The 22,470-nt window shown below is 48.8% G+C and overlaps 1 protein-coding gene across 1 annotated transcript; it reads left to right on the forward strand.

The window, feature by feature from the left end:
- Window positions 1-4,763: 4,763 nt before the first annotated feature.
- On the forward strand, window positions 4,764-10,730 carry LOC140655776 (2-hydroxyacylsphingosine 1-beta-galactosyltransferase-like). Its single transcript, XM_072870674.1, has 5 exons — window positions 4,764-5,609; window positions 8,441-8,580; window positions 8,756-8,832; window positions 9,219-9,438; window positions 10,415-10,730. The coding sequence occupies exons 1-5, from the start codon at window positions 4,764-4,766 to the stop codon at window positions 10,728-10,730; spliced, it is 1,599 nt and encodes a 532-aa protein (XP_072726775.1).
- Window positions 10,731-22,470: the final 11,740 nt, after the last annotated feature.

The raw sequence follows: 22,470 nt of genomic DNA on the forward strand, positions 1-22,470 counted from the left end.
GAAAGGTACGCTGGTTTGAGCAGACCATCTGTGCACTATTCACGCTATGCGTGAACAGTATTTTTAAAAACTCAGGTCTGTAGGCTGCCTGGGCAGGCTTATATTTGAAGGGAAGCTTTTTTTTTCCCTTGCTCATTGTTTTCTATACTAATATTAGTATTAGTTTTTAGTATTGTTATTAAATATTAATAATTTAATACTTAATACTTAATTTAATACTACATATTATTTAGCATTAAAATTAGTATTATATACTAATTTTAGTATACCGTAATACTAATATTAGGATTTTAGTGTTATTTACCCAGGTGACTTTGGTAAAGCAGGAGTCTGTGATAAGCCAAAACCAGAGCACAGAAGCCCACCAAGCACTGGACTGGATATGATTGATGGTTAGACTTCCCTGCTTCAACACATGCTTTATTAAGTTTACTTTATACAGCGTTGTATCTTCTAGGTTTTTACTAGAGATTCCCCTGGGCAGCTCCTGCTTGTAGTGCAACATCTTCCTGCAGCAGCAGAGTTGCTCTCAGAGCTGCATACCTGCCTGCTTGCACGGAGTTTTGGCTTCCGTAAATTAGCCACAACTGGGTTGGCTGTCATCAACTTGATGGTAGCAGATGGTCCTGGTTTTTCTAGATCATACCCAACAGATGAGGCAAACTTTGGTTTCTTACTCGAGGAAGAGTTTTGAGCATCCAAGTGAAGCTGCCTTTTCCTTTTGGCTTCAAATGAATTGTGCTGCTTTGTTAATTCTTGAGAAGTTTACAGTGAAAACATTTCTTCTTACTGTGGGCAATAGCTGGATAGAGACTAGGATGCAGGACGGGAAATAATTCAGCCCCATGGATATGGGCTTCCAAGTTCTGGGCAGGAACTAGGTAATACAAAATACTGGAGGAGAGGGAGAGATGTAAACAGCAGGGTCCTTGCACTGGAGTCCGTTCACTGCCCTCATGGGCTTCTCCGCCTAGACTGCTTGCTGTCAGAGGTTTCAGTACTTCAACCTAATAAAAGGCACCTGAATTAAAGAAACATCTATCTTTAGAGATGTAGCTGTTCAGTTACTTCACTTAAGTTAAATTGATGTAATCTTCCATTGATATCAAAATCATTCCCTGTCAAACGTGTTAAACAGGGCGAAATCAAGGGGCAAATCCTCAGCGGGGATTTCGGAGGGATGTGTTCTCTCCACTCTCTTTCTGCTGCTTCCCGTTTCAATTTCAATGCTTTGCTGTGGCTTTGAAAGCAAAATCCCAGCAGCTGAGGGTGGCGAGGCGTGCAGGGCAGGTGGGGATGCTGCCGCCTGCAGTGACAGACACACAAGGGCTTCCCCCCTGCCCACCTTGCAGCAGGCTCTGGTCCCAGCTCTTACCGAGATGCCTGCCCTGCCCTGTGTGCTGCAGTGGTGAAAGGTAAAGCCTCTGTGGCATGGGCTTTTTTAATAGTTTTCTTGAACCCTGGCTTCTGGCTGTTAGTGTTAATTGTGGTGTTAGGGGGATTCCTCTGCGTAAATCTGTCAGTCGGCATGGCTTTACTGAGCGCTTGTCATGAAAACAGGGAAGGGTATATTCTCTCTCCACAAGCCTTCTCCTTTCAGTGGCAGTGCTATTTCTTGCAATATTTGTCTGATTTAGCCCCTAGCCCAGGACTTCAGACCACAAATGAGGAGGTGGTTCTGCCTGCTCTGCTCTCGGATCTAGTGTGAGATCTGTCATTTACTGGGATTTCACACCTCTGCCATGGCTCAGGCTGTGAATTCACCTCCCAGCAGAAACATGTTCCTGTGCCTAGCAGTTTGGAGGCTTCTGTTGAAGACCACTTGTCTGCAGCCAGACAGTGGGTGCAGGCAGCGGAGCTCCTGTAGCCAGGGGGCTGGGCTGCAGCCAGTGCCCCACGCTGCAGACAGAGCTGCACTGGCCACTGTATCCGCTGTTGCTGGAGGGTGCTGCTGCAAAGCTCGTGGGGTGGCCATAGCTATGTGTCCAGTGTTGGCAAGAGGTAAAGTGGGGAGGTGAGCAGGTGGATTTTGAGCCTTCTGTCATCTAGCCCTTGTGTGTGTAAGATTTAGGTCTTCTCTCCTTTCCCCTTTGCTGTCAACCTTAGATCCTGACAGTGACTAGATGCTGAACAAGGGATGGAGCCAGCAGTGCTGCCCTTTGAGCTGGTAGTTATGCCTTCATTATACACCAGGAGCACTAAAAAGCGGGGATGTGCCTGGTTGAAAACCTGCCTGATGCATCCAGCACAGATCTAGGGCTGGAGCTGGTTCCTTGGCCAGGGTACCTCTCTGGGCATGGACAGAGCAGAGATTTGCTCTGGTGGCAAGAGTTGGGGTAGGAAACAAGGTCCCTTCCTGCAGCTTGGCATCTTCCCACCACTTAGCAAGATTTACAGCTTCCCTTGTTGCTTGGGCAGGGACAAGGGATTCCTAAGCCAGCACCTTTAGGGATTGCTCTTGATGTTAGAAGGGATGAAGCAGCCAAGAGCAGTCTGCAAGTCTCCTGTGTCAGCATCTGCCCCTGGCCTGAGGGCTGAGATTGACACCTTGCATGTCATTTGGATTTTGGTAGCCCTCAGAGGGTCCTGGCAGAGCTGAGGGTCTCAGCAGTGCCTGGCATGTAGGTCCATGGCAGGACTCGGTCCTTGCTGAAGATGGGTGACAAATTTTTTCTTTAAATAACTATTCCTTTCACCTGCACTGTTTCTTCACCTTTTATTTGTTGCCTAATGAGAAAACAACCTACCCCACATATAAATCCACCTATTCTGCTCTTCTCAGCACACTTATGTGTGTGTATGACCCACCAGGTGCCCCAGGACAAGCCTACACCTGTTCCTGTCATGGAGCCTGTCTTGAGCTCCCCGCTGTCCTGGAGAAGGCCAGCAGTACGGGGCTGCTGTCCCTCCCTCTCTCCCTGGAAGCTGCGTGTGCTCTGGATCTGCTACACAATGTCGTAGCCAAATGCCTTGCCTCCCCTAGTGTTGAGCAGGATAAATCCCTTTTGGGCCTCTCAAGTAGGCTGAGAACCAGACCGGCTTCATGGGCTGTAGCTCCACAGTGGCCAGCGCTGCTGGCGCGAGCCAGCCCGTTCCCTCTGGCAGGGAGGCAGGATCCTGGGCAGATCCTTGCAGGGCTTCTGCTCTCTTCTCTCAAGCCCATCACCTTTGTCTCCATCCTCCTTGAGCTCTTGCCCTGTGGGTCCAACCACCCCCCTAGTAACTGCTGGCATTTCTGATGTTTCTCATTGCTCCTGCAGGCACAGCCCCCCAGCTGGCCCTGGGTGGGAAGGGTGGCAGTCCCAGCCCTAGTAGGAGTTGCCTTTGAAACAGGGGAGGGTCTCAGCCAGCGGCTGCTCCGTTTGTTTCCCGTGTCCTGTCCCCACATGGGACAGGAAAGCAATGGCAGGGGAGTATGGCACTTTTACTCTCCCGTGTTGGCACCCCTACGTGCTCTCCGGCCAGAGATATCCAGCTACTGAGCGGAGTCTGAAGGTTGTATTTAGCAGGATCTTATCTGGGACTTTCTTTCCTGCCTCTTAATTGATCACGTAATAGTGGAGAGGCTGGCAGAAAAATCTGGGACCAAATTCTGCTCTACCACATCCCTGCAGCCCCCCTGGGGCTTAGCGTGTGAGGCTATCCAGAGTCCACTTATAATTGTTCCCATTGTAACTTCTCCCCCCCGCCCCCTTCCAACATGTCTGAACTGGGTCCTCAGGACACGGCTCTGCTTCTGACTGTTCCCAAATAATTATCATGTAATTCTTCTCCCAAAAATAAGGTAAGGTGTGGGTGAGGTGTGTTCACTTCCAGTGATGTAGCAACACCCCTTACACAACAGAAATGCTGGGTGTTTCACCAAACTGGGAATGGGATGGCGGCCGTAGGAGTGTGACTAAGGGGCGTCAGCGTGCCACGGGTGTTGCATGTTATCTCTGGGGCTGCTTTCTGGGTTTGCCTTCTTCCAGTGCATCAGTATCCTGGCACCTGCTTTCCCTTCCTAGCCCTCTCGCCGGAGCCTCTCCATGCTCCCATGGCTGATCCGTAGCGGAGGAGCTCTCTGTCCAGATCCCTGCTGTGTTCTCTGGGATTGCGGTTCCTCTCGGAGGGTCCTGCTGTGACCTGGGCTTGCTCCCGCCCCGTCTGTGCCGAGCAAGGTGGCTTGCCAGCCTTGTGAGGGCCAAAGCTGGAGCGTGCCTCTTGACATTCCCACCGGGCTCTGCAGGCCTCCCAGTGAGCTTGCACAGACATCAAGGGCTCAGAAGGAACCAGCCATTCTCGCTGGGCAAAAATAGAAATGAAATCCAGCTGTGCTGGTTCTGTAGCGGTAACCAGGGATTGAGCAGCGAGTGTCTCTGCTGGTGCTGTGAGCAGAGCTCCAGCAGAGCTCCTCCAGCCACTCTCCCTCTCTAACTCTCTGCAAGTCAGCCTGCTAGTTTTTGAGCCTTAGGAGCACAGAGGAGAGGTTTTGAATTTCTGGAAAACTCCCCTGATACACCCTGATATCTGACTGCATTTTTTTATTTATTTTTGTGGCTTTTTTTGTTTATTGTTTTTTGGTTGGGGTTTTTTTTCATTTGGTGTGTGGTTTTGGTTGGGGCTTTTTTTTTTTTTTTTTTTTCCAGTGATGAACTCCAGACTGCTCTCCTCTCCCAGCTCGTGAGCTTCTGGCTTGCAGCCTCAATCCGAGTTGTTAGTTGTCCAAGTACATGACAGAGCATTTAATACTATATTAATAGCATGTTTCTCTCCTTGCAGCGATGAAGACGATGAAGGTGCTACCGTGCCCTGCTGCTCTTCTCTTCCTAATGGCTGCATTCACTCTGGAGCCATCTCGCTGTGCCAAGGTGCTGATCGTGCCTACCATAGTCTTTGACAGCCACTTGCGAGTCTTCATGCGAGTGGCAGAGGCACTGACTGACCGGGGCCATGACCCCGTGCTACTTCTTCATGAGGGTCGGGATGTGGAAGCCTACCTGCCTGGCTTCCGTGTGCAGAGGTACTGGGGTATCTTCAGCACAGAGAGCGCAGATGCCTGGGTGCAGGAGAAGATAAAGCGTGTCTTCCAAGGGAAGATGACCTCTCTGGAGATGTTTTCTTTTTTGGAGAAGTACCTGGAAAACTGTGACCTGGTGCTGGGAAACTCTACCCTTCTGCAGAAACTCCAGCGTGAGCACTTTGACCTCTTGTTGGTGGACCCCAATGAGATGTGTGGCTTTATCCTGGCCCACATCCTCCATGTCAAATATGCTGTGATCTCCACTGGTTTCTGGTTCCCAGCAGAGATTGGTGCCACTTCCCCCATTGCCTATGTCCCCGAGTTCAACTCCCTGATGACAGACAGGATGGGCTTCTTTGGTAGGACTTGGAATCTCCTAGTCTACATGATCACTCGCGTGGCTACGAAGCTGGTCATCCTGCCCAAGTTTGAACGTCTCATGGAGAAGCATAGAGTGGAGCCCAAAACATCCATGTTGGACCTTGTCCATGGAACTAGTCTCTTCTTCCTCTGTAACGATGTGGTGCTGGACTTTCCCCGTCCGACACTCCCTCATGTCATTTTCACAGGGGGGATCCTCGCTGAGCCTGCAAAGCCCCTTCCAGTGGTAAGCGCAGGAAAGCTTTGAGCTGCGATTTGCACATTAACCTGGGGAGTTATTCAGTGCAAATCTTCTTATGAAGAACCTTGTAAATGCTCTGAAGCCCCGGGATTCTGGAAAGCTGCTGTGTTTTAGTGCTTGGGTGCAGGAGGGAGATGGGGAACGCTTAGGACTGTGGGGTTGCAGGGGGGATGTAGAATTAAGCTGTCCACGCTGAAGTGGGATTTGGCTTCACTGTCCACATAAAATGGTGTGTGGAAGCCCTAAATGGGCAGTGTTGCCCCTGGGACTTGATCATGAGTAGTTTGTTTGTTCCTGTACTTGAAGCGGAAAAGGGAAGAACAATTAGTCTTCATTGCTTCATCACTGATTTATGTCAATCCAGAATTTCCTCCTTAATCCTGTTTCTCACAGGGTGTTTCTTCCCTCAAGCTGGTAGTCTTAAGAACCCATAGGAGAGAGCTGTGCTTGTTCCCTCATCAAATTCAATGTGGAATCCCAAAGTACAAAACTGACGTGTATTATCCCCTTTTTCTCAAGGTCCAGCCCTGAGGGGAAAACTCCCCACGCATCCCAGAGGCTTTCTCTGGCCTGTACCTCACTATGACCAGTAGTAAATTCAGAGGGACAAGCTCTTAAAGCATCCAACTGAAGACAATATTAGAACAGCGCAGGACCTGTCTGCCATTCCTCCCATTGCCTTACCACTTTCACAAACACTGGGAGGAAATAGACCTGGATAATGAGACTCGGGCAGTCAGGTTGTCCTGGTGTCCCGACTAAGGGACTGAAATGGAGAAAAGATTCAAGTTTCAGATGATTAGAGGCTGTCAAGATCTCTGATGGCAGCTTTAATTGAGATGGTGGGTGCCAATGTTTTCCCGTTAAAAGGAAGAAGTGAGGTCAGGTGCTTTAGAACAGAAGTTCTCCAGATGTGTATGGCTGCACATCACCCTTTCCCATGTGGCACAGTATGCAGGTAATGCAATGCACGTAGGGTGCTCCAAAAGCTGTGTCAGAGAGTGGCTACCTCACAGGTCTTGCAAAACACTGGCTTGGTCCAATCTGGCTGTGTACATACCTGCCTTATGAAGAAGGGAGTTGTTTGCTGGGGCATTACTCATGTGCTTCCAGAACAGATCCCAGGGCGCCTAAGCGAAGAATGATGGAGATAAGTCCGGAGCCCTGCAGTAGGCGGTGGCTGCTGTGCTAGCAGGTAGGCATGTCTGTGTCCAGGTTAGGGGATGCCAGCAGAAGAGAGGGCCTCTGTAGGTCTAGGTGTAGCTTAAGGAATTTCCCATCTGAACTGGAGCAGAGTTATGTAGTTAAGGTGTTTATTTCCTCGTATTTGAAACACTATGATTGCGAGTTCCTCTGATTAGGACTCAGTGAAATATAGATATGTATTTCAGAGATGGTGAGAACTTTTGGTGGTCAACCATGCTTCCCTAACAACTTTAAAGCTGTTTCTGAAAGTCAAATGTTAAGGCCCAATTATAATGGATAACGTAATAATCTGGTTTATGAGTCATTGTACTTTTATTTAGAAAAGTAAAACTAGCGCTTTCTCTTATTCAGCAGTTTTAGTGGTTGTATTGCTCAAAGGATGTGAAACCCAAGAGAAAGGAAAAACCAAAATCCCTTAGTTGAAAACTTTTTGGTTCTTGCTTGTTTTAGGACTTTTTAAGCATTTCTGCAAAGATAGGTTTGAGTCCCTGAAGCATATAACAAAGGACAAATATCCCCAGAGAGTAACACTAAAATGTGCTTTGGAACTCTTCTGTACCATGATCCCCCAGCCTGTAGACTACTACTACTAAGATATTCTGAATTAATAATCCTATTTTTCTCCTTCAGTAATAGGAAGAACTTTTTTTTGCCCTTCGTGTTCTTCTACGGTGTTTATTTCAAGGAATTATTCGTATTCAAAGACAGATTTTATGAAACTTGCCTAAAATGCTCCTGACTGTGATAGATGAGAAACTTGGAGCAGGACAGAATCCATAATGAGAAATAGGCTCAGCCCAGCCTGGCATAAAAAGGGAATAGTTGGTGTTTGCTCCACCGCAGCTGTGGTGACTGATTTCTTCTCCCTGCAGCCTTCTGGCCCTGGCTGAAAAAAGTATGGACTCTGTTCTAGATACACACCTGTCTATGTAGCATTACAGGTAGTCTCTAAGTGAAGGACAAACAACTGTGGTTTTTGCTGGAGCGGTAGCTACCTCTCTGCCTAGTGACCAAGAACTAAATCTGCTACCTGCAAGTAGCTATCAAGGGTGGATAGAAGTCTCCTGGCAATATGGCAAAACCTTCTGCCACTGCCAGGAGCCTTCAGCATTGGAGAGTTTGTGGGGAATCTCCAGCGAGATGATGTTCCCAACTCTGCCTGCATGTTTCATCTGTTTTATCAGCCTACAGCTAGAGACCCTGACAGGCCTCCTGCCTTAGTGGTGATGGAAAATAGCCTTCCTCTTTTTACTCCAATTTCCTTCTCTGCTCTGGCTGCTCCTAGGTGGGCCCTATGTTTTCAGAGCCCTCCTTGCCAAAAAGTAATTGCGTTACCTCCAAAGCAGAAGGTAATGGTATGAAATGTAAGTTTTGGACACCTCCCTGCAGACCTCCCAAGCCCAGCAGGTGCTCAAGTAATTTCTGCCTGGCTGGGTGCAGAAATCACAGTGGTTTTAGAGTTTGTTGCCTGGTGAAAGCCATATAGCTTTGTGCCCCAGGTGGATTTAGCTTCATCCTCTCTGTAGACAACTTTCTACTGGCAGAGACAACAGTAGCAAGGGCCTTTCTCCAACAAGACTTCAAGGCAGCTGTGTGTGTTTTGCCCACAGGGTCTGCGTCTCTGGGTGGAAGCAGCAGATGCGGGTGTTGTTGTTGTCTCCTTTGGCATCGGGATCCGAGCTCTTCCAAGTGATTTGGTGGAGAAGATGGCTGGTGCGTTCGCTCGCCTCCCGCAGAGGGTGGTGTGGAGGTGAGGAGGGAATGGGATTCCTCTTAACTTGAGCTGGATGAAAAATCAGTGTTGAGGGGTGATTCATCTAAAAACACAGAATTTACTTTCCATCTCTTGATCTGACTGAATTTATAATTGTTCTCTGTGTGTTTCTTTTCCCTTTTTTCCCCCCCTCCTTTATCTCCTCCCACAGATACTTTGGGCAGAAGCCAAGAAACCTGGGTGAGAATACGCTGATGATGGGGTGGCTGCCCCAGAACGACCTGCTAGGTGAGGTTGGGCTCTGTGTGTGTGTGTGTGTGCCGCTAGCAACTTCCCTGGAGTTTAGTCCAAACCACAGCAAAGGCATACAAGGACAACAGCACCTGTGTGGGTCTAAGTCTGTTGCTTGTTGTGAGTCTGATCTGTATAAAACATGGTCCTCACCTAACACCTGCTTGAAGCTGGATCTTGGTCCCTATCTCCCTACTCCTCCAGGCATACTCGGCAAGTTTTGGGCTGCCAAAAGCCAGGTGTGTTTCCAAAGAGTAACATCCTCTCTGCTCAGTATGCCTGGTTTTCCCTAAACTTACATCAACGCTGTGTGTTGAGGAAGCCACCGGTAGCCCTGTTTCAGCGTGGAAGGCACTGACCTGCTGCTGTTTCTTTGCCTGCAGGCCATCCCAACGTGAAAGCCTTCGTCAGCCACTGTGGGATGAACGGAGTGTTTGAAGCAATTTATCATGGTGTGCCAGTGGTGGGATTTCCTTTCTATGGGGACCAGTTTGACATCATGACCAGAGTGCAGGCGAAGGGCATGGGCATCCTCATGGACTGGAGCACAGTAAAAGAAGAGGATCTTTACCAGGCTGTTGTCACAGTGATCTCTGATCCCAGGTGAGGCATCCAAAAGCATCTAGCTCTTCCTTGATGCAGGCTGCATGTAGGGACCAGCGTGTCTTTGTGTTGTCCCCTACACAGCCTGTGGTGGCTTCTGGACCAAGCAGAGTTGCAAGCATTGCTCAGCTGGCCAGACGTGTTAGTGCCTCGAAATCCTGACGTGCGTCCAGGAGGAGATACTCCACCATTTGCTGTTAGAGTGTGATCTAGTCCTGTTTGGCTCTGACTGTAATTTTCTTAGAAAGCTTTCTGAGATGCTGAGGCACAAACCTCTTCCCCTTTTAATGCCAGCCTGTCGTCAGGGAAAGTGAGATCACAACCTCACCTTGGGATCTCGCTGGCCTTGTCCAAACAACTTTCTGTAGAAACAGTTAGCGTGGAGAGTGGACTGCAGGTAATGCTCCATCTGTTCCTTCTGACAACCACATACTCTGCCCTTTCCTAGATCTGCTGCAGTACAGTGACGCAGGGCTCTTGCTTTCTAACAGGACATATGCAACTGCTAGTGTTTGAAATGCTGTCCAAGAGCTTCAATTTTTTGTTTGGTTGGTTTGGTTTGGTTAGCTATTAGGAGTTCTCAACTACTGACCTCAGTGTCAGTTGTTAAGGTGTTGCCACTCAGTACCTTGAAGGATTTGGCTAATCATCAAGTGTGTGACTCTTGCTTGATGCTGGGTGAAGTCTTTGGGTGCAAATTCCCTTCAGAAAGCAACGATCCACATGAACCCATTGAGCAGGGTCTTGGGAGCTGAACTGCCAGTCTTGTTAACAAAACACATAGTAAATGTACTCTGGCTTGTGCTGCCTTGGCTAACAATTGCCATCAGAGTGGCTTTCAGAGGCAGACAGGAAGAGAATTGTGGAAGGAATTTGCCACTCTCCCAAGGTATCATTTGGGACTTGACACCTCAGACCATTTCTCAGCTATGCAGCTCCTGTCAGAAGGATAACTTCTTGTCTTCTTCCCTTGCAGCTACAGAAAAGCAGCCAAGCTCATCTCAGCTCTGCACCTGGACAGACCGATGCACGCTCTCAATAGGACAGTGTACTGGCTGGAGTACATCCTTCGTCACGATGGGGCACCATATCTTCGCCCTGCTGTCTATGACCTCTCCTTATACGAGTACTTCTGCCTGGACATCTTGGCTCTACTCTTGCTGTGTCTGGCTGGTATTGGATTCGTCCTCTACAAATCTGTGGTGTGGTGCAGAAGGAAGGGGGCCAGCCCTGTGTATCAGAATGGCAATTGCATGAAAGGCCACTTCACAGAAGAGAAGAAATTGCAGTAGTGGCTCAGCATGTTCCAGGGCACGTCCCAACACTGTGAAATGAACTGCTGCTGTGCCAAGAAATGTACGGCATGCAGGCACGGAGAGAGGTGAAAGATCAGCAGGTCTGGATGAGAAGAGAATGGGGAGGGAGGAGTATTGCAAAGTCCTGCATGCACACCTCTGTGTACAGCACCTGTGGGTGGGGGCGTGAATTCAGGCATGGGTGGAAGCACTTGGCCAGGACGCTGGGAATGGGGCATGGGTAGGTAGACTTCCAGGGAGGAGTGCAAGTTGTTCCCTTTTTATTGCACATTGGTTTAGATGCTGGTGTTGCTCTTCTGGCTTTTTGGATCTCCGTGGAGGCTCTGGAGGTAGGAATAGCATTTCATGTGTGGCAGACACCATTTCTCCTCTGCCTTGTTACCAAAAGCCCCAGGAGTCAGGATTCCTTTATGTGCAGGTGAGGACCTGAAGTAGAGCTGTGGACAGGAAAGGGCACTGAAAGTATCATCTACAAGAGAATGAAATTGGTCTTTTTTTTAAGTTCTGTGGGTAAATACTGTTCTTCCTGCTTCCATCAACCCTCTGCAATCCTGTTTGTGTTTGAGCTAAATTATTTTTTTTAAATAAAGTTATATTCTTTCCCCTGTGTGGCAGTTCTCTCAGAGTATTGTTCAAGCAAGATTAAAGCACTTTTTCTTATCACTGCTGCTATGGTCTCCACTTACCTCTGGATCCCTACAAACCTCTGTTAGCAACTTGGTTTGGTCTTCCCACAGCGTTTCAGGCAGTGCCTTCCCTCTTCTGCCAGCATGTGACACGCACCCATGCCCATGGAGTCTCCAAACCTGTGATAAAAGAAGAATTTGGAACAGTTGCAAGTGCCAGGACCACAGGAAGAGCAGTCAGTAGCTCGGAGAGCTGGTCATAGGCAATGGGCCATACAGCTCGTTTATAGAAGCAACAAGCTCTGCTCTTTCTGAAGAAAACAGAAAGACCCGCTCATTTCAATGTGAACAGACATACTGTAGTCCCACTTGGGGACATGGTATGGAGCGATACCCTTGTGTTTCTACTCACCCTGGGCTCTAAGGCAAACCTATACTTGGGTGCAGTTGCACGACCCACCTGCAGCATTGGCTGATGGTCCAACTGGTGATGCCCCGTGCCAAGGGTTGAGGGCTCTGCTCCATGCTCTCAGCTGGGGCCATCACAGTGCTGGCATAAGCTGGAGAGTAATCTCATTGCCACAGCTGCCCTCACCGGTGTTTCCAGGCTCTGCTCTTGCTTGCTATTGCACGTTTCCGTTTCCAGATGAAAGGTGCGTTGCCATGTGCAACCTAGTGAACAGCAGTTTGGCTGGGCTCCTGGGATGCTCTGGGTTGGGACAGTGCCCAGCTCTGACTCAGTGGCTCCTCTGAGGCTCAGCAGTGCTGCTTTCCCTCCTCAGCCCTCAGCTTGCAGAGGGGCTGCAGTGAAGAAGGCTTTGGACGAGAATCTCATTTGCTGTCAAGGACAGATGAGAAAAGCCCATAGACGTAAGGTGGGACCTGTAACTATCCCATGGCAGAAGTTGCTCTTCCTGGAGTTTCTTGCTGCCTCCTGGGATGCTGAAGCCTGACCGTGGTTAGTGGTGGGCATGGCAACCCATTGGTCTTGCTCTGTAGCAGTCCCTTGTGGCTTCATGCCCTCTGAGCTGAGGATGTGGAGTCTAATTGTCCCCAATGGGGGATGGGGGGACATCGGAGCAAGGTGAACTGCTAACAGATAGTAGGGGAAAAGCAGGGGTTGTAGATAAGTGGTAGAAACACTGGCTACCTGGCACCTTTCTGCCTGTGAGTTGAAATTTCAAGGTTGATGGGGTTGGGTTGTTTTGGGGGGTTTTTTTTGGGGGGGAAAGATACTGGTACAAGTTTGCAGCATGCCTGCCCGTTGCCAGTTGTACTATGGTGGCTTTGTTGTCATCTCCTAGCAAATAAGTGTGGACAAGGGAGTAGAGGTGGGGCATTTTGCTTAGTTCTTTGTCATCTCTGGGGTGGAAGAGGGAGATCATTACTGCTGCCTACATGAGAGTTTTGCTGTTTAGATTAGGCTGAATATAGCAAGCGAGTTGGGAAGTTTGTGGCTTGGTGTCAGCGTTGGATTGCTTTGAGCTTAAAGAGAAGGCAAAAGAGCAAGAGGACAAATGCACCATGTTTGCAAACTGATGCCTCAGCTGAGTGGCTTGTCTCTATCCCCCACAGCCCGGCTGTGTGGCAAAACACATTGAAGGCGAGGGGCTGCTTCAGTTTGGCTGTGCCCCACAGCAGTCATCTCTGGCCTTGGAGGAGCTGCAGGAGAGGGTACGAGCATCAGCCTTGCCCAGCAAAATCCTCCAGGCCAGAGGCAGATCACCAGTGCTGGCACTGCAGAGGAAACGGGCACCATGGCCTGATGGGGCCAGAGACCTGCATGTCGTTTTGCTTGCAAGTAAAAGAGCAGAGAGAAATGTAAAAGAGCAGAGAGACCCAAGGAGCCTGTGTGGGCTTACAAAGACGTGAGTCTATTTTCCAGCTTACTGAGGCTGCTGCCATCTTGCTATTGACAGTTTCAGAAAGAAGTTCAAGCCAGCACCACGTGCAGCATTAGCATGTTGTCTCCTATCAGATATGTCCTTAACTCCTTGAGCTTTTCATGACTACTTTCATTTCCAAATGTATAGCAGAGTTCGGAGGCATGTCTATCCAGGGAGTCAAAATATATATAGTGTATTAAAAAATTATTCAACAATTTGGTGAGAACTATTTTTGATGAAGTAAAGCACAAACCTGCCCAAGGATCCTGTGAGTAAGAAGCAGACATTCAAAAAGCATTCCTGAAGTGAAAAGAGTCTTCCCCAGGAAAAGCTGTGTACAGGCTTAGAAACTGTCAGGAGGCATTCTTTGAGTTATGGGGGGGCGGGTCTGGAAGTATTTGGATATACTCATTAAAGATGATGGCTCCTCTAGCTTTTCCAGCTTTATTCCCATCCTCTGTAAATCTTCTCTCTTCCTATTAAACACATAGCTTTCTCTCTTTACTTTTCTCCTTGTTATTCTTCCAGTATTGAATACAGAAGGAAAGTATAACAAAGCCTTAAGCTAGTTATTAAGTTCAATTATGAATAATGAGTAGCCTGTCACACATATTAAAAGCCTTGGTGGGGGAAGGGACGTAGGTGAGCTTTATCATTCAGGCAGCTCTGCCTTCAGCTTGGTACCTGATCTCTGGGCACGGTGCCTCTCAGTTACTGCGTGCCCTCCCCTGTCACAGGCACTGAGGCGGGCAGGTAGGGCTGTGGCGTAACTTAGGAAATTAAAACCGTGGTTTATGAGGCAGCAAGCAGGGAACAAGCCTTCCCCCCCCAGGGAAAAGTAGGACATGAGTCAATACTTTTATGAGGGCTGAAGAAGCCTCACCCAGGAGCTGCAACACCAGTTGAGCCCTGCGCAGTGCAAAGCTGCCTTCTTCCCCCCGTCTTGCTCTTGGCAAGGCACAGGGGAGCCTGAGCGGGATGCCAAAACGCCAGCAGCCTCGCTACTGCGTGCAAAACTCCCTGTGAAGGCCCCGAGTGGCTCCGCGGGCGGGGAGGCGTTTGGGGCGCGCGTGAGCCAGCTTTTCAGGTTTGCCTAGCCCCGGCAGCTCCTCGCAAACCTGCTCAACGCATGAGGCACAGCAGCCCTGCGAGCAGGAGCCATCCCAGTGTTTGAGACACCCGGGGTTTGCAAATGAGTGTGTTTTCCAGGTGATGGCCATGCAGCTCTGCCCAAACCCTGGGCTGGGGGCAGCATCTCTGCTGGGAGCAGCTCCTTGCTGGCAATAGGAAAGGGGAGAAGCCACATGCTCGCACCGCTTCTGTTGCAACCCCTCTCTTAGGCCAGCGTCAGTGGCTATACCACTGCTGGAGCACACAGCGGGGTCTGGCACTGCCTCAAGTGCTGCTCTCCTGCAGGACTTTGCAAACAGCTAATAAGCTACTGCTGCTTCAGCCCCAGTGCTTTTGTTTGTGGGAGGGTCCTCACATGTCCCCCGGCAGCATCCCTACCAGAGGGCCTGGTCGTGGGCAGCAGCAGGGCCACGTCAGCTCCGCGGCTGGTTTTTCTAGCCTGGTAAGGTGGCGGCACCAAACTGTGTCAACAAAATTCGGCTAATAAAGAGGAGCCATCTCCCTCTGCAGGTGAGTGTGAAATCGCTCCAGCTGTGAGAGGAAAGCCCCAAGGAGGACGGGCTCCTCGAAGATGATGATTTTGACTGACCCCACCATTAAATGCCAGTGAGCAAAGAGCACCTCCGTGCCAGGAAACCCTTCTCTTTGGCTGATGCAGGGATCTGTGCATGGCTCAGCCCCAGCCACTCGGCCCCAACAGGCAGGCTCTGCCCATGGACCTCTCCCTCGTGGTCTCCATGCACCTCTTCAATGCTCTTGAGATCGTGGGCAATGCCACCTTCTGATGCTTCCACGTTGCAAATACTTCCCACAGAGGAAGGGAATGAGCCCAAGCTTTGTGGGTGTCCAGTCCCCAGCAGTGGCCATTTGCCATCGAGACCACTGTTGGAGCGGGCAAGTCCTCCTGTCCCCGCAGGGACCTCCCTGGGCCTGTGTCACAGCAGGTGGAGCTGCACAGCAGGTCTTGCTCCTGATACCTATAACCACCCCTGTTCCCGGGAGCAGGGAATTATCAGATTGGTGCAAAGGTCCTGGTTTATTTGAGGAGGGAGGTTTCCTTGGAGGGACAAACTATATTTCAGCGGTGGGGATTACCTGGCTTGCCAGCTGTGTTGCAGGGGCTGGAGTGTTTCAGACTGCTGGAGTTACAAGTCATCTCCAGGCAGTAGCTGTTTGCTGCTGTGGTGTCAGCCCAAGGGGCAACACACAGGAAGGGATATTCCAAAATAAAGCACCGCTCTCCCCAGCATCAGTCTGCAGATTGTTATTCCTTGTTCCTGGCAGAGAAAAGCCAGCTGCTAAGCTTGGCACAAGCTCCCAGCAAGGTGCATAAGGGACAATGTGACACAAGCCACCAGCGGTACCCGACAGGAGTACTCCCACTGTCCCGCCTAGGCAGTGGTGTCAGGCAGGGATGGCAGATGGAGGCGAGCTGCAGAGCAGCGGCAGGCGTGGTGGCACGGGGGGGGGCTCCTCTGCAGTTGGCTTACAGCAAGAGCCTGCTTGGTCATGATGTGCAGGGACCCTGCAACAGCAGCTCCTCGGGTGGTCTGTGCCCTCTCCTGGTACTGGAAGTGAGAGAAATTCCACTTGCAAATATGGCAAAACTTTTGGACAGCGAGGTGATGAATTTTTGGCAGGCTTTAGTGGACGCACCAACACTTTTGTGCTTGTAAATCAGATTTGGTGCCTTTCAGAGAGGAGCAATGTAGCATAAATTACAGGTCGCAACGTGCATCATCCTAGGGGTGCAGGGGGGTATGTGAATGGGCTACTCCTTGTTGGGGTGCAGGAAGGACCAGCTGCTCTGCAAGGCTCAGGAGCCCAGTGGGATGGCAGGGTCAGCGGGGCAGCACCTCCTTGCCAGGGCCAGCCAAACCACAGAATGGGGGGAAGCTCATGCCAGGCCCTGACACTTGTAGCAGCCCCTGCTTGTCTGAAGAGCAAAGGAAGCGAGTCCCAAAGGCATTGCAATGGAAAGCATCTGTTCTCCCAGGCGCTCAGACAAGGCATGATCTCAAACACCAGAAAGACCCGTGGTGCCTCCCAAGCTGTGCTTCAGAAGGGCTCCCCGAAGGCTTGCAAACGCCAGGGAGACATTACCCACGCCACGGGTGCTCCTGCACCACTCAGCCAGCCGGGAGCTGGGCACTGTGTCTTTCAGGACAGCTGAGGGCAGCCAATTGCTCCGAATAGCTGACAGGTCTACCGGGGTTCAGGAAGCTCCTCTCTTCCTCTCTCAGCCTCTTCCCTCTTGCTGAGGGACTGCGGCTGGGTAAGATGCCTCTCACCCTCCAGCTGAGCCTGTTTACCCCCAGCAGGGCCACTCTACCTGCTGCTATAAAAGACTCTAGGTGGGATGCCACTGGGGCTAGCTCCTTCTCAGCTTCTTACAGCTACCATCGGTGGTGTCTGTAGCAGTAATGGCTGTGTAGCAATCTTCTTAAGGAAAACTTTTGAATTATAATTTAATAATAAATTTGTACCAGTGCTATGGTAGCAATGCTGTTGACTAACCTAATCCCTGACTCCTTTGAATTCAGTTATATGTGTTCTTGTAAGGCAAGCTCTTCTGGAATCGAACCATGTGCTGACGTAAAACTCGGCAATCTCAGTAAAGAGCTTTGCAGACCTGAGTTTTCTTCTGTTATTGGTAATCCTGGAAGACCAGAGTGATCCTGCTTGATTGTGAAGAGGTGAATGTGCTCCAAGTGATATGTAGAATGATTTAGCAGTAGTTTAAAGGAAACAAGATGGCATTTTGTTTTTATGAAATCTGAGAGAACACGGAAGCTTGGAGGAGTTATTGAAAGCAGAATGGTAGTGTTCATGAGGGTAAGGGCAGCCCCATATATCTAATGTCTGCTCTTAGAATAAGCATGTCAAGTAACAGAAGAATAATAGCTAAACCACTCTTGAAAACAACACAGATTAACCTGTTTATCTTGCCACAAAAGAAAAAAAAATAGAAACAACATTACATGTTCTGCAAGTGGTAAGCTCAGTGTTATAATCCCGATGATATGAGTTCAACAGAGGCTTTGGCTGGAGTTAAACTTCAGTGCCCCTCATGCTAAGCTTCGGGTGAGGTGATCTATCAGTTCAAGCAGTGGTAATGCTGGATTTTGGGCTCTAGGCAGGGAAACATTAATGGCTGTGCCCTGAAACCACCAATGAAATGCATGGGCTGCTATTAAGGCCAGTCTTTTTAAAATCTAAACTAACTGGGAAGAAGGGTTGAATGGTTAATTTTCATTAAAACTAAACTGGCAAGAAGCTAAGGGCCTCAGCAAGAACAAAAGACAGAGATTGGTAAAAAGTGATCTTAAAAATGAATTGCTTTGCTCTCTTTCCTCTTGCACTTGCCCCCTGGATCAGCAGAGTGAAGGATGGTGCTAAAGACATATTTTTGGCAGGAGATGAATGAACAAAGCTGAGAGTAACTACAGATAGTACAAAATCGGCTGAATTAGGACTAGGCCTGGAGGCATCTCAGAGGAAGTCTAAAATAATTAATTGTAAGCAGTGTGGCTGGGGTGGGAAGTTACAAGTAGGACTGGGCTGGAGCTGGTGGGGAGGAGAGCCCTTCAAGCCATGCATGAGCCTGTGTGCTGTGCTGCTGCCGCTGCCTGCAACTGCCTAACAGTAAAAATATCCACCTTCTTGTCCCAGGTCTGTCTGAGGTGTCCCTCAGGGCCATGTTCTTGTTTCAGAAGAAACATGTTTTTATAATACTCCCACCTCCAGACCTGTGTGCATTCCCTCAGGCCTTGGCTCTGGCTGCAAAGCTGCTTTCTCTTTCAGCCTTAGCTCCTCTGAGTCAAATGAGCCGTCCTTTCCGTGCCTGTAGTTTGGGTTAGGAGGTGGGGAGGACCTGAAGAAACAACTTCAGACCTTTTGGGCAGCACACAGACACCTTTCACAGTTCAGTGTTTGGATTACAACCCATCGATGGTTTGTCAGGACTGCCCAGTAGCAAATGGAGCACCTATATTGTAAGAATAGGTTGAGTCTGATCAGGGAAGTTGTATTACAGTAAGCCTTGCACCGAATGGGTTGAAAAAAAACCCAAATGTCGAACCAAAGGCTTCAAGACTGTCCTCCTTTGCAGGTTATACCTTGCCAACCAAGGAATCCCTCTGACTGTATCAGTTCAGTGCTGGATAAAGGAGCATGGGCTCTCATTAGCAGGACTTTCCAAAGACATTTCACAAGGGGTTCTCCAAAAAGCTGCAAAAAAGAAGGCAAGTAGCTGGCAGTGGCGAGCAAAGCTTTACCAGGGATCAAAATAGCCCTGAGACAGAATCAAGTAGGATGAATGCTGATTTTTTAATTTTATTTTTGTGAAAAGGCAGAGACGAGCACTTTCTGCTCTGGTTACAGGAATAGCATTTTAGTCCCACTTCTGTAGCCAGCAGGATTTACAAAGCAAAGTGCTGAACTTTTATTTTGCTCACTCAACTTTGCCTGGGATTGGCAAATAGACCAAGACTCTGCAGCCTTGACAGACTTCAACTGGAGGAAAGAGGTGAGGTTTTGTGTGTGTCTCGTGTTGGTGTAACTTCTACTAACTGTAAGTGCAGATGACTTAATTGGGCTTTGTAGCAGGAGAATGATGAAGTGGAGAGGGGCCGACATAGAGCCATTGGCAAGGTCTGGCTATGGGAATGACTCTGGGGATAATCTGTTTGGCTTAGCAAAGGAGAAGGTGCTTTGTATGTTTGAGAATGCAGGGTGGAGAGCTCTTACACACCGTAGCCAATGTAGGCAACAACTCACAGTGACACTTTCGTTAATGCGATGATGTTGTTACTGCACTGTGATTTATTTTATATGTGGCTTATTTTATATTTATGATTATATTAAAGCACCGAACCTGTTCTGGCTGAGAAATTATGAATGTTTTGTACAAAGTCTCTCTAATGAACAGTTCAGAAAACACGAATAGGTACAGGCATGAATGCCTATAGATGTTTTTTAAACTCAGCCTGAGCTTTGAGCCTTCTGTGATAAAGATGTAGCTGATCAGCTTGTTTAAAGGACACCGTTGATCTTAATCAGAAGTCTTTCAATATGATTTTTGTACAGGTATTTGTTCAAGAACTTGTTAGGTAGTCAGACTGGTCTCCTTCAGCCTCTGAATTTTCAGCTGTGAAAACAGACATTGATGGATTAAATTGGCAAACTCTCTACCAATCTCAGGTTCTCCAGATTCTGCATGTGTATTCAACTGTTTGTTTTCAGAACAAAGTTTTAAGACATAGAAACTAGGCAAAATCCCAGCTGCTCAATTAATGCACTTGTCTTAATCACTGTTTCCAAACACCAGTTGGCCTACTTACAGGATCCAAAGAACAAAAGGTTTTGTAAATGCTACATGCTAACACAAAGCCAACAAGAAAGCTCCTTAGAGGTGATTTGCATCCTTGGTGTTTCATATGGGATTTGTAACCCTTAGCTTAGAGCTGTGATAGCATTCATCTGAAGGGTGATTGCAGATTATGACATCTTTGGGTTAATAGCTCCTGATGTCACCATAATTTTGTTTAACCCTCAGGACATTAGCTATCTCTTACATTATTATGTAAGGGGTAGCTAATCCCTTACATTATTATGTTTCACAGTGGTAAGAGCAACTAGGCCAGAGAGCAAGCCGTAACTTGGAGCACTAGTAAGGACTCCAAGTAGTCCCTTCTGAGAGTCTTCATCCTCCCTTTTAGTGGGTTTGCTTTGCTTTTGTCCTGTTTGGGAAACACTGTCTTGCCTGGAAGGGGGAAGGCAGTCCCATCCAGCGTGTTCCCCAGAAGCAGTCTTTTAGAGTACATATGCATCAAGGAGACAATGCTTTGGCTAGCTCTATGCAAAATTGTTCTAAAATGTCTAACTTTCTCAGTCATCATACACATCCTTCAGAAGGACCATGCCAAAACACTGTACAGACATGAGGGCTGCTACTTATGGCTGTATCATGCCAGGGTAAAAAAGAGACATTATTGCTGAGCTGTGTCTCAATGACTGCCAGTCAAATGCCATTCAGGGATCTGCAAGGAAGGACTATTTCCTCTGGTGCTGTGAAAAATTTGAACCTAAACTGTTTGTATCAGCCTATTTGGGTGACTCTTGCAAGGAAATGCAGCTGACCTGAGACTGGGGAAGCAGAAGGAAGACAGATGGACTGCTTGCAAGGAGCAGGGGATCCTCTCTTCTCCCTGGGCCTGAGGGTCCTGCTTCTCCAGGGGAGGAGAGCTAACAGCTCAGGAGTCTCAGGAAGGAGCACAGCCAGCCTCCTGCCTGCTCTTGCTTTTGGGGCGTGGAGGGCTCTGCTCAGTGGGTGATGCCTCCCTGCACTTTCGCGGGCTTTTGCTCCCCCCTAATAGCTAAAGAACTGAGAGCTCCTTTGCTGGAGACCATGGTGCCACGGGCCCTGGCGACTGGTGCCAGAGAGAGCCCTTGTGCTAGCAGACCTGTGAGGCACTGAGCCGACTTCAGCTCCAGGCAGGCTCCGGGGTCACCCAGCACTGCCTCAAGCATGGGGCCAGGGTCTCCCCCAGCTCTTCCTGCAGCTCCCATTGCTGGGTTTTTCCCTCCTTGTTTTCTGTTCCACCTCCCAAGAAATGCACTTGTGTCGTGGTGGCTGGGAGGAAGGGTTACAGCTGAACTTGGGAAAGAGGGGCAATGCAGGCAAGTTGGTAAATCTGCACAGATCTCAGAGTCTTCCCAGAGTCAGCGCCGCCTCCTGCCTACACCCCTAACTGAAGCTCTCTGCTTTGGCGCTTGCACTGCAGCTCTTCCCTCTCGTTGGAACAAGTTATGCCCACTGCCTGGGTTTTACCCAAACCAGCTATAAACAGTCTTTTGCAGACTTGTGCTTATGAGGCCTCGATCTATACAAAAATGCGTGTGTTCATGTGCTCGGAGCTTTGGCTTTCAAACAGCTATGCTATTTATTGTGTTGCATTACCTGCTGTTGCTCTCTTTTAAAAAAAGCCCTTCAGAGCTGCCCACATTTGAAGTGCCAGAAAATGTAAATAATATCTCACTTTGCATCAGCTGTTGCATCTGAGGATTATTATAGAATCATAGAATAGTTTGGGTTGGAAGGGGGCTTTAAAGGTCATCTAGTCCAAACCCCTGCAATGAGCAGGGACATCTTCAACTAGATCAGGTTGCTCAGAGCCCCGTCCAACCTGACCTTGAATGTCTCCAGGGTTGGGGCATCTACCACCTCTCTGGGCAACCTGTTCCAGTGTTTCACTACTTATGTGGGCATAAGGTTTGCATTAGCTGAATGTAAGCCTAACAGCCCAGGGTAATTCCTCCAGCATCTTCTGTTGAGTTCTTTGCTGCAATAGGTGTTAAACCTAGCTTGCTTTCCAAAATTAGGGAGTCAACCAGGAGGAAAGTTTCTTTCCTTATCCTTACCATTTCTTCCCACCTCTTAAACCTACTTAAACCAAACTGCAGTATGTGTAACAAAATCATAGCTTACCTGCCATACCACCTCTGTTGGCGTTAAAAGGGTTAAAAGATATTTTGATCAAGAACACAAGGATTGTTCTTTGTTTTCATAGTGCCGTCAGTGTGGTGGAGAAGCTGCCCCTGGGAAGGGCCCATGTATGATATCATATTCTCTGCAGTTGAGGGGGACATACGGAATCAGGGCATTATCCTAAGCTTTAATGAAAGCCTGCAGTGCTTGTGCAAAGAGATCCCTCAATGGCTTCCACTGTGCACTGATGTGTAAACCACAGCAATCGCAGGCAGTATGACAAGCTGATTCAGAGGTGGTTATGTGCTATCTTGGCCTGCTCATCCTTGTCTCCTGTGCAGAAAACTGGCTGTCCTCTGCACTGGTGGGGACAACAGCATAGCTCAGACCAGCATGGGTCTGTCTGAGCGAGGCTGGCTTTGTGTGCGCTCTCTCTTGTCCTGCAGAGACTGTCAGGGCTCTCTTATTTAAGGCCAGCCTGAACTGGCATATCCTACCTGGAATTAAAATAACTAAATAAAACATTTTTTTTTTAAAATCAACTACTCTGCCTCCTTGTTTCCACGTCCCCACCTGTGTGGAGC

Source organism: Ciconia boyciana, chromosome 8 (assembly GCF_034638445.1).
Source record: "Ciconia boyciana chromosome 8, ASM3463844v1, whole genome shotgun sequence".
NCBI classification, from domain to species: domain Eukaryota; kingdom Metazoa; phylum Chordata; class Aves; order Ciconiiformes; family Ciconiidae; genus Ciconia; species Ciconia boyciana.

What these genes read in the sequence shown, in the direction of transcription:
- LOC140655776 (XM_072870674.1), top strand. Translation starts at nt 4,764, where the DNA reads ATGAAGACGATGAAGGTGCTACCGTGCCCTGCTGCTCTTCTCTTCCTA. An exon ending in CTGCAAAGCCCCTTCCAGTG is followed by an intron (nt 5,610 to 8,440) that starts GTAAGCGCAGGA and finishes TTTTGCCCACAG; the next exon opens with GGTCTGCGTCTCTGGGTGGA. An exon ending in GCCCCAGAACGACCTGCTAG is followed by an intron (nt 8,833 to 9,218) that starts GTGAGGTTGGGC and finishes CTTTGCCTGCAG; the next exon opens with GCCATCCCAACGTGAAAGCC.